This window comes from Loxodonta africana, chromosome 16 (assembly GCF_030014295.1).
Source record: "Loxodonta africana isolate mLoxAfr1 chromosome 16, mLoxAfr1.hap2, whole genome shotgun sequence".
Taxonomy (NCBI): domain Eukaryota; kingdom Metazoa; phylum Chordata; class Mammalia; order Proboscidea; family Elephantidae; genus Loxodonta; species Loxodonta africana.
Genome location: NC_087357.1, coordinates 64,921,989 through 64,936,108, shown reverse-complemented (window position 1 = coordinate 64,936,108; position 14,120 = coordinate 64,921,989). Strand labels below are relative to the sequence as shown.

The following is a 14,120-nucleotide window of genomic DNA, read 5'->3' as shown; positions in this document are numbered from 1 at the left end:
CACTGGGACTATTAACTCTGCTGTGGCGGGTGTACTGGGGCTAATAGAAACAGGAAAAAAAAAAAATCCTGCGTGTAATTCAAAGAGCTTCAACTGGATTTCGTTCTGTTCTGTAAAGCACTCACAGTACTGACTAAATCCATTCTGCATCAATGTGTCTCTGTTGTATAATTCAGCAGGTCAGGCCGTTTATTTAAATGTTGTCACCTTTGAAGGAAGTCAAATATTTCTCATAAATTTGCACTGAGAAATTGTCTCCATTATAATTCTCTAATGCGCAATGAGTTTGAAAGAATCGTGTGAATTGATTTATGGCATGTTGACTGGAAAGTGCCATGAGGGTGGGGTGGGTGGCAACAACTTCAGAGCAGAAGAACATTCACCGGTTGGCTTGGTGATATTTATGGTGGGGAACTAGCTACTGTCTAACCTAGGAGAATTACATGTTATTAGAAGATCCCGGAAACTAGAAACGCTTCATTCCTGAAGGGGCAAAAATAACTGTTTTTTTTTTTCCTGACAATATCATGTCCTGAATTAAAACCATTTTCTATTTGAGAGATTTTTATTTTGGTTCTTATTATTAAATTTATTAAGTACTTAAGTTAGGCACTAAAAAATGGCCAGCCCTCAAAGTGTTGGTCATTCATTTAATCTTATATGGCATTTCACACACTAGCTGTCTTTGAATTTTAGGAACACTTTTTAATACATCAAGCACATTTTATATTTACGAGTAGCACCACAGCATTGAGAATTTGCAAGAATTCAAAAATATAAGTATAAATATGCCTTGCCTAAATATATTTGATATCCATCACAATGAGGCAGAAGGTAGTCAGAGAAAAAAAATGGGCTTTTACACTTTAACACGGCATTTAATTAATACAATCATCTTTAGTACAGTAAAAATAAGGATAGCCAAAGATAATTTCTTTTTTAGACGGAATACTGACATATTATGAAAAATGTGAAATCACAACTTCAGTGAAAAACAATGCAGTAGACTCAGTCATCCAGTTCACAGGACTGTAAGGAAGTGCCTGCATTATTAATCAGTCGGGGATATGTGACTATTGGCCACTGACAAATGTATATTCACCGTTATTCATGGGTAAAGATACTGTAGCAATGATATTCTTCCGAACTGGCATCTATTTTAAGATTTAATCAAAATCAAAGTATCCTCGAGAAATTCACTTTAAATGCCTCTTTTTCTTTATTGCTTATGAAACTACGATTTTGATCATCTGACTTCCTTGCAATTATATTTCATGGTGACTTGCCTAGATTTTTTCCTCTCAGCATATTTCAAGCCTCCAAACTATGTAAGAAATGATGGTAAAAACAGCCATTCACTTTCTCCTTTTTGCTGCAGTGATTCTGTTTTGAAAGAACAGGAACATGGTTAAAGGTGTCAAGCCAAATTCAATGAAACAGCCTAAATGTTGGATTCCTGATTTCAGTTCCTGGAAGAGAATTGTTCATTTTGGAGGATGAAAGACAATACAGCCTAAAGATACTCTTCTAAAATCTTAATGGACTGTGGTCGAACTGACTGAAATACAGAGGCTCTGATATTTGTGCTGCAGTCAATAAACTTTGACCAACGACATACAAACATGCATGCAGCCTGCAGACTGCCAACAGGGTCTGCACAGAATCCTACTGATGGATGAGTTCGCAATACAGATGCACACAGGGACACAGTGATGCCGGCAATAGAAAAGCAAGAGACAATTGCCATAGGATTGCTCTTTTTCCCCCCCTAGGATTTAGTTTATACATTTAGTTAAGGTGTTATCAAAGTGACCCTTTTCAGTGAGGCTGCTGGTAGAAAGCGTGTCTTGGAACGTGTTCTCTTGAAGCATCTGAATGAAGTGTCAGTCGTTAAGGACTGGTGTGTGCAGGGCGCATAATGGAACACAACAGGACAGCCTGACAAATCCTAAACAGGAGAACAGGACAGGGCTAACGATTCTGCTGACTACATTAGCGTCTTTGAAAGAGCTGGAAAGAGAAATTCTGGCAAGCTCTCAACCACATGCATGTAGCAAGCCACCTTCCCAAACGCAAGCCTCATTTGTGAAAACTCTCCAACGTGAGGAGCAGTGGAGAAATCTGCCTCCTCAAATTTGCCTCCTGACGATTTTATTGTTTTTTTGGAAATGTACAGGCCAGAGGAAATTGACAGTGAAACCTTTGGTCTGATATTACAGGGACTGGTTTGTGAGATAAGACTTCTAGTCTCAAACTTTGTGTTTTTACCATCTCCCCACAGTTGCCAACTTGCTGCATATTAACCCTTCCCCCTGCTTCCTCCTGGGCTTGTCTTATGGTAATTAAAACACTCATGGTACTGCTTGAACCCAGCACCACATTTTGACAGCTTCCTGCATTTTTCTTATTAAGCCAGGCATTGTTTTAAGGCTCTGTCTCTACAGGTTCCTGTGCTCAAGTCATCTAAAACTGGTTCGAGCTCCCGAGTACCTGGGATCATTTACTTTTTCCTTGATTTGCTAATGAACTGCAAACCTAGAACTGTAGATTTTGTCCTACCAGAAGGAGAATACCTCAGATGTGGGGCATTACTTATGAAAGAAGTTTTATCCTAGAACAAGTGTGACATTAATGGAATCAATTAAGGGTCTTATACAATAGGCATTCTATTATAACCAGAGTCCAAGCTTCACATTGATTGTGGTATTGAAATTTCAATGGGTTGATTATGTATGAGAGGAAAATGACCGGTATTATGAATGTGCTAAAACTGACAGGGGAAGACCTTGCCAGCAAAGTGAGAGGGAGAGGGAAGGGAGAGGGGGCACCACGTTCCCTTTATAGTCACCAGAGTTCAATACAGCACCACTTATGTCCCAGCTTTTAAGAGCGTTTTTATCACAACGGTTCATACCTCACACTCCCTGGAGCCTGATTTGCTATAGGTGCAGGGTCCCGTCCCATTCAGCAGCATCTCGCTGGTCTCCGTGTTGGTGGGTTTGTAATCTACATAAAATTCCTGGGTGCTGGGAGTCATTTGCTTTAGGGACTGTCTTTTCTTTTTCCTGTGCCTTCGCATGAGGGAGCGTTGCTGCAGCTGCTTCATGCTCGCAGGGTACCGCTTCCATGACACGTAGATAACGAGCAGGATGACGAGCACAGACAGGAAAAGGGCCACGCTGCCCGCGATGATTTTATGGAAAGAGATGTGCTCCGTGTCAGCATCGGTCTCTGGCCCGGGCTCCGTGGCTCCCACCGTGGGGGGCAAGGGGGGCTTGCTCTCATGCTTCGGCCTGGGGAGCTTGGGCTTAAATGTGGGCTTTGGGAGCGCCCTGGCCAGATCAAACCTCTCCGTGGTGCTTTTGCCACAGATGCTGTAGTTCTTTACTGCATCAATTACATTGACTCCTTGCAGCTCTTTGGGACTGGCACAGATAATTGTATTCTCCCTCAAACCTTTAAAACTTTTCAGCCAGTTTACCAGGGAACAAATGTTTCTGCTGCATTCCCATATATTCCCGGCCAGACTGATGTCATTGAGGGATATCCAAGAATCCAAAATCTCTTGACCAATAAATGTGAGCTTGTTGGAATCCAGGTTGAGGCGCTGCAGATTGGGGACGCACTGGAAAACACTGGGTCCACTGAAAGCTTCGATCTCATTGCCCGATAAATCAAGCCTCTGTAAGGAGCTCCAGGTCCACGCCATGGTCTGTCCTATGACACTGATCTTATTCCACTGCAAGTAAAGGTTCTGTAGGCTCACCAGCCTTGGAAACAGGGCCAGGTTGAGCTTGGAAAACTGATTGTGCTCCAGGTGAAGTTCTTTGAGTCTGATCATGCCAGCAAAGACATTCCTGGCTAAACTTCGGATCCGGTTATATCCCAGGTCCAAAAGTTCCAGGTTGCGGCAGTCTTGGAATATTCGCACAGGGATGGTTCTCAGGGAGTTAGACCGCAAGTGTAAACTCAGCAGTTTCCGCAAGCCCCGAAACTGTTCAGATCCCAGAGAATGCAGCTGATTATAGGACAGGTCCAAGTTCCTTAAATTTGTCACAGGTCTGAAGGTATTGTTAAGAAAATAGGAGATTCGGTTGGAACTCAGAATCAACTCTTTGAGTCTGCGTATTCCATTGAAAGCATTCTCGTCAATATTGGTGATATGGTTATGGTCAAGGTATAGCCAGGTGAGCTGGTTGAGCCCTTTAAATTGATTATACTTAAGTTTCTGTAGGCTGTTATAGCGAAGGGACAAACCTAAGCAACCAGCAGATATACTTGAGGGTATCTCCTGTAATTTCTGAGATTCACAATATACCATTTTGCCTTCACACCTACAGCCCTTAGGGCATCCTCGTTCAGCAGAAGAAAGCATTGTCAGTAAGACAGTGGGGGCTATAACCAGTGCTACAGCTGATCCGCTCAGTAGCCTAATTACATTGAAACCTGGAAATAAAAACAACTTAGAAAAGTTATCCCCCCAAAAAAAGAATTCATTCATTTTTAATCAAGCAAAAATAGGCATATATATTTTCATTAAGAAAAAATTTTTAATCTGAATAACAGCATTTAACATCTACTATGATTTCCATGTGATTTAAAGAGAATTGTCTTTAGGATTTTTTTTTTTTTTAATAGTTAAGCAAGGAAATGTGTCCACTAAACAACTGGATTTATAGCCTTAGAGCAGAGCAAGGTAATCTCTAAAATAATTAAGGCAGAATTAATACATAGACTAGAGTTTTTTTTTTTTTTTTTAAGAATAAAATAAGAAAAATGTCAAAACATACCCATCCTTTGTATTGTTCAAAGGTCGTCCTTAGGTCTTTTGCTTTGGCTTAGGGGGCCACTTGCATGACAGCCCCTGTCAGCTGCACTGTAGTGAGTCAGGGCTCGCTGACACCCAGGAAGAAAAATTGGACCCCTTGGGAGATGGACCGATTTTGGGACATTATTCTTTGCCAGCCACGCAGAACACTCCAAGAACAAATAAATCCCAACACCGCATTCACAGCAAAACATCGAAATCTTCCTAGGTAATAGGATCTTCATGGATGTTACGTTTTTGCATCTTTACAGTTTTTTTTTTTGGGGGGGGGTAAAAAAAAAAAAAAAAAAACCTGGCTTCTACAATGTCTTCTTATCAGAAAGCATGATGTATTCCTCCAGGCAGCGTGGGGCTACCTGAGCTGCCCCATCTGTATTCCATAGCCCAGCAGTTGTGGTGGTGAGCGCCCAGTTCAGCCACAGAGCTGCGTTGGAGCCCAGCAGGCAGGAGAGCCCCGTCCCTCGCACACACTCAGCTCACTTCTGCAGACTGGCATTCTGAGAGCTGCTCGGACTGTTGCTTGGTTTCGGTGAATGCAGTCTTATGTAAAGCTGCCCCCAGTGGCGAAGAACGTTATGGGCATGTGCAGAAATGTCTCTCTTTTATCTTGCAAATGAGCAGACTCTCTGCTGGAAAATGAATGATTCTTTTGGGTGGCTCAGTAGGAACTGAATGGTCACCGTAATCAATAACTAGCAACGTTTTCTGTAATTTCCAAGTCTTGTTTTACAATTTGGCACTGTCTTTATTTTCTGCGTCCACTTAATCGCTAAACATGTACTGCTCAGAGTTTTTCTGGAGCTTGACGTTAAGTTCACGGACGGTGTGTCAGTTTTTCTTAACCTCGATGTAGGCTTTGAACTGAAATTTATAAAATGAATTATCGGGTTTTTCACAGAGAAGCATTAACTGCCTGCCCATTTGACCTGTTGAAGTCACAGGCATTATATAATGCAAGGTATCTCAGGATGCTAGACACATACATTTTGGAAGAGAGGAGATAACTAATGACATATGAATTAATGGATCTAATAGCCTTTCTTTGTTTCCCTACAAAAAATACAATTGGTTTTATGGCTTATGTCTTGGTTTGTTGTTTTGGTTGCTTTTTTTTTTTTCTTATTAGAAGAGAAATAAACCATTCTTAGCATCAGTAGAAGGATCAAGTGATCATTTGGTTCTGAGTTTATCGACGCTGCTATTCACTGCTTTAAATGGGCTATCTTGTCTTTAAACAATGGGTGTTCCATTATAACATCCATTTTAAAGGTGAGGAAACTGAGACTTGGAGAGGTAACTCAATAAAAGCCATATAACACACAAGTGCCAAGGCTGAGATTTAGAACCACATCCCTCTTATGCCCAAACCTCTAACCACTAGATGATACTGCTTCAACAACATACTTACTTTCATTTTTAAAGTGAGTCAAGTGGAAATTAGGCTGATTAGCAGATTGGGACAGGGAAATGCTAATCAACAAATGCCTTTTCCCTAGAATAGGGTTGCAGAAGGTTCGTTGGTCTGAAGTACTTAAAGAAGTATTATAAAAACTAAGGAGAAAGAGTTTAGGCTAGTGGTTAAGAACACAGACTGGCACCTAAGTTCAAATCCTGGCTACTGCTTACTTATCTTCGCTGTGCTTCAGTTTTCTCATCTGCAAAATGGGCATGATAATTAAAATGTACTTCATAGACATGCTTTGAGGATTAAGTCATCTTAATATCTGGAAAGTACTTACAATGGTGTGTGTCACATAATAAGCCTGTGTTAGCTGTTTTTTTTTTTTTTTTTTGATATAAACCTTATTGCATTTTTTTCCCAAGCTGGTATTGAATGTTGATTAGTATTTAATACTGACTTTTTACACTGACTTTTTTTTTTTTTTACACTGACTGTCGTTAACTCACAAAGAACTACTTCAATGAAAGCCTTTTCATATTGTGCACAGTAGTTTCTGAGATTCAGGAAGTTTTACCTTCTTTGTTGAGAAACCTTTCTAAATCTCCATTTTTTCAGCCTTACCTTTAGAGCGAATCTTTTGCTTCTATGCACCATGATTAGTAATTCATGTTTTATTCTTTTCTTCTTCAAAGCAAAGCAGTGATAAACTTCTGACCCCTATAACGATAGAGATGACCATTTTGTTCAAAACTAAATGGTATGCTTCTTTAAAAAGTTTGCCTTGTTAGTCTGTGTTAGGTGAACTGGCTATGGAAATTTCTAGAGATCTTTTATATTTTCCAAGGATGAGAAGTTTGATAAAGGTTAGTCATCATAATCAGAAGGGATCCCCCAGATACGGTCTAGTGAAAGTCACTAATTTCTCAGCATTATGCTCTAAGTCATGATTCCCCTAAACGATCCATAATATGACTGCATCTAAAGTCTGAGACCTTCTTAAAAATGTACATTTCCCAACTCCTTGCCCTAGATCCTGATTCAGTGGGATAGGGGAGGGGTGCTTATCATCAGGCTCTGATGGATAACTAGATTTAAGAAATTCACTGTAAGGGACCAATTAAAAATAATAGTGAGTTTTATTCCGATGGGAAGAGAATGATGAACACAAACATTCTATTGGCATGTAAATTCTATGAGGATAGAATCATTATTTTATTTCTTTCAGTTTCCTTAATGCCTGTAAGAGCACCTGGCACTTCACAGATGCTCAATAAATATTTATTGATTAAGTACATTTTATAGGAGTCACAAGTGCAAGTTGATATTGTATTGAACTGATTACGTAATATCGGTTTTGTGTACGTGAGATTGACCCCCACAGATTTCCTCCGCCAGTGGGATTGGATACAGTTTTGGAGAAAGTTTTCTTGTTTCCAGCTTTCCAAGAGATTAGAAAGTAGCAAAACTTAGATGGTCAGCACATGACCTTAACTTTTCATGCAGACATTTCTTGTCTTTATGATTAGACTGTAAGTTTTGTGAGAACAGTAAACATGCTTTTGAAAATTCCCCATGGATCATTTCCTACGGGTAACAATTTGAGCCTTTATCATCTAATTTTCCAATTGGAGCTTGACAACTTATATGTCTCAAAAAATACTAAGGAGGATCTGAATTATAACCCCTCCAGTTCTCTCATATCAGAAGTCCTGGTGGCGCAGTGGTTAAAGCACTTGGCTGCTTGCCTAAAGGTTGGTGGTTCCAACCCACCAGCCACTCTGCAGGAGAAGGATACGGCAGCTTGCTTTCGTAAAGATTTATAGCTTTGGAAACCCTATGGGGCAGTTCTACCCTGTCCTATAGAGTTGGTATGTGTTGGAATCAACTTGACCAGCAGTGGGTTTGGTTTTTTGGTTTTTCTCATCTGTCTCTGTTGCACTTCCCCATAGGAAGTAGTCAACAAGACATCTGTTTTGCCTGACAGCTGCAGCGGGCTGCTCTAGGATGGCTAGAGGACCCGTCAGCTCTGTTCTTTGTCCATCTCTCACTCCCTGGTGACAGAAGCAGAGTGGAACCCGTTGAGAATGTAGTTTTCTCACTCTGTTTTTCTTAAGAAAAATCTTCTTGGATTTATTTATGGTAAATAAAATTCTCCTCCATGTTACACACCTTGTCCTTAGTTTTCTGACCTGTTTCTGGTACATTGGCTCTGATCTTGTCTTGCCTTTTAGTTGTAACTTCACACTCACACTTTGAATCTCATAAATTGCCATTTCTTCTTAATATTGACAATTGGTGTCCTCTTGAAGGGCAATCAGTAGCCACTCTTAGATTGGGTCTACCTCCAGACACTTCTCTACCTTGGCACTACCACTTAAGCTGGCAACGCCACCAGCTGTGTCCTGGTTCAGGAGAATGAAGAGCCTGCAAAGGGAGAACTATCTGTGAGATTAGTGGAGAAATCCAAAAACAAGATATTGAAATCCTAAACCAGACTGAATACGTGAAGTTGCAAAACTTACTCCAAAGATATAGAGCTGTCCCTAAAATGAAAACTTATGTCCTAAATGGTTTTAATAATTTGTTGTTAATCTTTTTTAAAATTTATTTTTCTTTTATTTGTTGACTACAGCAAGCTGATTATTTCTGAGTTGACTTTCAACAGAAGCCAAATTAGACTCCATTATGTATTTAGCAACTTTTTTTGCACTTAACAACACATACGGAATAAACCATAAACTACCTGACAAGTTAAACTTCCCCAGTGAATCTAGGACTTTAATGACGTATACAATTATAAAACTTAGTGTCATGTACCTAAGCTGTTTTTTTATTTTTAATTGCATTTGTTTAATTAAACATAGCTGAATGTACTTTGTTTAAATTGGGTAAATAAATCCAATCTCAGTATATAATGCGAAATTTCAGTCCTATATGAAACTGAATTGCCAAATAAAACTTAGAAAATCAAGGCTTAAATAGGGTGTACTGATATCTTAGTATGGGGATGGCCTCAGAGATTTCCTTCATTTATCAGATGCATAGTTCTAGGACCTGTTATGTACTAGACACTATTCTAGGCACTTGGAGCCCTGGCAGCACAGTGGTTAAGAGCTTGGCTGCTAACCAAAAGGTCGGCAGTTCCTCGGAAACCCTATGGGCCAGTTCTATTCTGTCCTATAGTGTCTCTATGAGTTGGAACCGATCTGACAGCAACTGGTTTGGGTTTTTTTTGGAATGCATCAGTGAGGAAAACAAAAATTCCTGTCCTTGTATAACTTGCATTCTAAAGCGTAAGATAGACTAAATAAATAAGTAAACATACATAGGTTTTATGTACCTATGGGAGCAAGAAGAACAAGAAGAGTAAGGACGATTGGAAGTTCCAGGGTTGGGGTGGATTGCAATTTTAAGTAGGATGTTTAGGACCATTAAGAAAGTGACGTGAACACATCCTTGAAGTATGTGAGGTTGTTAGCCTTAAGGACGTGGGGAATAGCTGGTGCTAAGGCCCTGAGGTAGAAGCAGATCATGTGCTCCATGAGCAGTAAACAGGCTGAGGAGTCTAGAGTGAAGGGGTCAAAGGGAAGAGTCGTTGGAAACGAAGTCAGAGAGGCACTAGGTCCAAATTTGGCTCTCACAAGTTTTCTTCACTTTTATGAGACTTTAATTTTGAAGCTATTTTTTTTAATATTAGACCACGAGACACCATGATGTATTTTTAAATATTTTAAAGGTATTATAAAATCTTGGAACAGTTATAAAATGTTGAGTAAAATTAGCCCCCAACATGGGATTCTATTCAGATAGCCTAGACAGAGCAGCATCTTTTCATAAAGCCAAAAACGTTAATAAAGTTGAAAATTACTGAAAGGCCAGATATGGGAACATTTGGACTGAGTGTTCTAGAAAATAAATTTGGTGAACCCCAAAATATCTTTCTACGATAATCTAGAGTATGGCATATACTATTTATTACATATGTCAGTTAACATTTGGAATTTGGAACTGGCTTTGGCCAAAAGTTCTGAAGATCTCAGTTTGCTCATCTGTAAAGCCAGACTAAAAAAACTTGCCCTATGACTATCTAAAGATTTCACTTTAGAATCAATTTCGTAATTTATGTGAAAGTACACTGTAAACCATAAAGTGCTATAAAATATTTCTGGAATCAGAGTACTATGAGAAAATTAATTTTTCTTTGATTCTATTTAGGCTGTCTAGTAGTTCACATAAGTAGAACGAATATTAAGCCTGGGGTCACCAAAAGGACCAAGGGCAGAGTCAGATAATCACCAATATTACTAAAAAAAAATTCTCAGTATTCCTTTTTACACATAATTTTAATATCACAACCATAGATTATATAACATATATCATTTACATTCTGTATTCTAACTTGTAAAGTGCTTTTGCCAGTAAATGCATTTGAGCTAGATATCATAAAGAGCTTAATTTTGTGACTCAGGTCCCCTATTGTATAGTAGGATTGCCAGAATGCCAGTGTAGATTTCCTTACAGTTATGGAAATAATTTCCTTCATTTCTGTTTGGTTAGAACTCTCCTGTGCATTTCTACCCTTGCAATTATATATTTTGATCTTCCATCAGAGCATTAAAACTTTTCTGATATATTCTTGGTTTCCATCTGCTTGCTTCAATGGCTCCGTTGAAAACCCTGTCTGGTTGCTTATATGGTTGTGAGTGAACATCCCTGACTTAGATAAATGGGTGAAGTAGGTTCCAGGTCTGACCACTAAAAGCGTCTCACAGTGTCTTTCTGGAAAGTGGCAAATTCAAATGATTGAGACCTTGCAAGTTTATCCAATGCATCCCCTTTGCCGCACTTGAAGTTACATTTATATGGCAGCATCAGCCCTTATTCTCAGGTTTCATTGCGTTCCTCGCTGTCACTTCCTGGAGAAGTGGCCCGAAGCTAAATTTTGGGGATAGACAAATCTAACACTCTTAAAGTGTAACTCTTGGTGGAGAACTTTTGAAGACTGGAAATACTATGTGACTTCGAGGAAATACTTGTATTATTCTTTTTTTTAACGGAAATTTTAAACATATACAAAGGTAGAGAGAACAGCATACTAATCATCAGCTTCAACCCTCAGTATTTTGTGGTCTTGTTTCCCTGTTTCTACCTACCCTTCCACTGGTGGTGCAGTGGTTAAGAGCAGCGGCTGATAACCAAAAGGTTGGCAGTTCGAATCCACCAGGCACTCCTTAGAAACTCTCTAGGGTGGTTCTGCTCTGTCCTAAGGGGTTGCTATGAGTTGGAATCCACTCAGTGGCAATGGTTTTTTTCACATTTTTTTTTCTTTCTGGAGTATTTTAAAAGCAAATCCCAGATACTATGTCGTTATTTTACACAAATAATGTGCAGTTTGCCACCTGCTTCCCACAGGTATTTTCATAAGCGTGCTATGCCAATTTTTTTATGGTGCATTTACGAAAATACCTGGAGGGGGGCTCGGTTGGCAAAGAAATGTAGAATGCACATACGCCTGTGTTATTTGTGTAAAAACACTGTGCTTGTGTGTATAAATAATTTATTTCAGTGTACATTTCTAGCCTATAAGGACTTTTAATTTAATCATCTAGCATTATCACACCTAACAAATCAACAATAATTCCTTAAGATTTTTTTTTTTAAACCCAGATCTAACCAACATCCACACCTTGCATTTGATTTTCGTGTCTCTGAATTTGCTTCTATTTTTTTAATGACATCAATTTATTGGAGATACCAAGTCACTTGGATGATAGCTCTTCCCATATTCTGCATTTGCCTGATTGCTTTCCCCTTGTGCCATTTAACTTGCAAGAAGTAAGTTTTAATAGTATGTACATTGGGCAAGAATCTATCCATTAATTTAGGCAGGATATCCGATCCCAAATGGATACTTGGTACAGCTGTTCGCTCTTGGTAGCAAACTTAAGACTTGAACTTTTGAGTAATATGGGACTTAGAGCTTAGAGGAGAATACATACTTCTACTTTGTGGTATTTATATTATTAGGGAACTTAGTAATAGGTCAGCTGGCAAGTCTGAGAACATGAATTAATAATAACGTAATGTGAGTCTATATTGGTTTAAAATTCATATGTACCAGCATTTCTGTTCTTCACTTTCTATCCTGCATCCCTTTTGCCTGTAGTGAGCAAAAGCAATTATTCGATAATGTTCCTTGCCAAACAAACCTGCTAACTTTTGTGTTGATATTGAGATGTTCTCCTAACAGAGGTCCAAAAAAATCCTACGAAGAAACGGCAATCAAAATTCATTTGTAGCCATTTATATTGAGAGAAATCAGTTTTCTAGCTTTTCGTTTAGAACAAATTCCATGAAGGAACGTGTGGCACCAGAGTCACACTGTAAAATTTAAAGCTATATATATAAAATATATATATATATATGTGTGTATATATAAAAACCCATATATATCCAAATTATTCTTACAATTTCTTACAGTGGAATGAAAGATTTTTAAAAGAGCTGTTAAAGCCTCCTAACCAAGTTTGTACCTTACTATTTGATGCTTCCCTTTTCATGTAAGGCTGTGCCATGAATATAAAGTCCGTATTATTTAAATTGCATCATTGTAAGCATTTTGCTATATTCACTTCACATATGTTCTGATGTAACAATGATTTCTGAAGATAATTTTTTATTGCACTTTTAAAACATTATGTATAATAATTTCAACTGGGTATACTAGGGCATTTTTTAATTTGCCTTCCTGACAAATATGTCAGTATTAGGAATTAAATCCCCCAACCACCAGGTGGGGAAAGATAATAGAATTCTTGGATAAGGAAACTAATGTTCCATAGGTTAGTTCTATTTTTGTTCCTGAAACAGTAAATGTGGCTTCTTACTTTAGGCTGCAGACCTGAGAGATAGTGAACTTCAAAGAGAAGCCCTGCATAGGTTCGCACTGCAGTAGCAGAGAATAGGAGACTCTGGGTCCCTGTATTACACTGAAATTTATCAGCCTGCTTGGGGACTCTCTCAAGGTGAGCTTGGGAACCCTTTTCTGTATGGTTAATGTTCCCTGGCTGTGACCATCCCCTGCTAACCAAGTTCCCTTAGGGTGTGGGGAAATGCTTAGGAAATGCCTTGTGACTAACGACAGAGCCCCCATGTGGCAAAACTGTGATTCAACAAAAACTGACTGGAAGCAAACGTAGCCGAGCTCTTAACCACTGTGCTACCCAAAAATCAAACCAGAGCCATTGCTGTAGAGTCGATTTCGACTCCTAGCGACCCAATAGGACAGAGTAGAACTGCCCCATAGAGTTTCCAAGGAGCGCCTGGTGGATTCGAATTGCCGACTTTTTGGTTAGCAGCCGTAGCACTTAACCGCTACGCCACCAGGATTTCCGCTGTGCTACCAGGGTTCCAGAAATCCTTAGTAAAAATGAAGCTCTGAACCTATTTATCTGGCGCTGGATTGAGAAGTCATTTATTTGTTCAACAAACACTTATTAAATTCTTATACCATTCTATGTGTTGGGGCTACCTCAGTGAATAAAATAAAGTGCCTACTACAGTGGGCTTTCATTTTAGTTAGTGAGATAGATAATAAAAATAAACATCTAAGTATATACTACAATGACGATTAGCGCTAATGTTATGAAGAGAAATAATGGCGGGTAAGGGTTTCTTTTGGGTAAGGGTTTGTGAGAGTTTGATGGGATATTCAGGAATTCCTTTTTGAGGAGTTAGTATTTGACAGCAGTAGGAAGCGACTTATGTGACTGTCTCCTCAGATGTAAGCTCCCCATGGGGTCTTCCATTGATCATCACTGACGCTTTCACAATGGCTTCAGGCGGCCACTGCTCTGCCTTTGAACCTTCAGCCAAGAGTGTACAAATTCT

At 39.2% G+C, this 14,120-nt stretch overlaps 2 protein-coding genes across 2 annotated transcripts in view; one reads left to right on the top strand and one right to left on the bottom strand.

Annotated features, from left to right (window-relative positions):
* Positions 1–14,120, top strand: part of CTNNA3 (catenin alpha 3) — a 1,776,048-nt gene that overhangs the window by 717,154 nt on the left and 1,044,774 nt on the right. The gene's annotated exons all lie outside the window — the stretch shown is intronic.
* Positions 1–14,120, bottom strand: part of LRRTM3 (leucine rich repeat transmembrane neuronal 3) — a 211,973-nt gene that overhangs the window by 192,661 nt on the left and 5,192 nt on the right. The window contains exon 2 of the mRNA XM_064269887.1: positions 2,915–4,446. Coding sequence (XP_064125957.1) covers positions 2,915–4,446 — 1,532 coding nt within the window. The remainder of the gene's footprint in view (positions 1–2,914; positions 4,447–14,120) is intronic.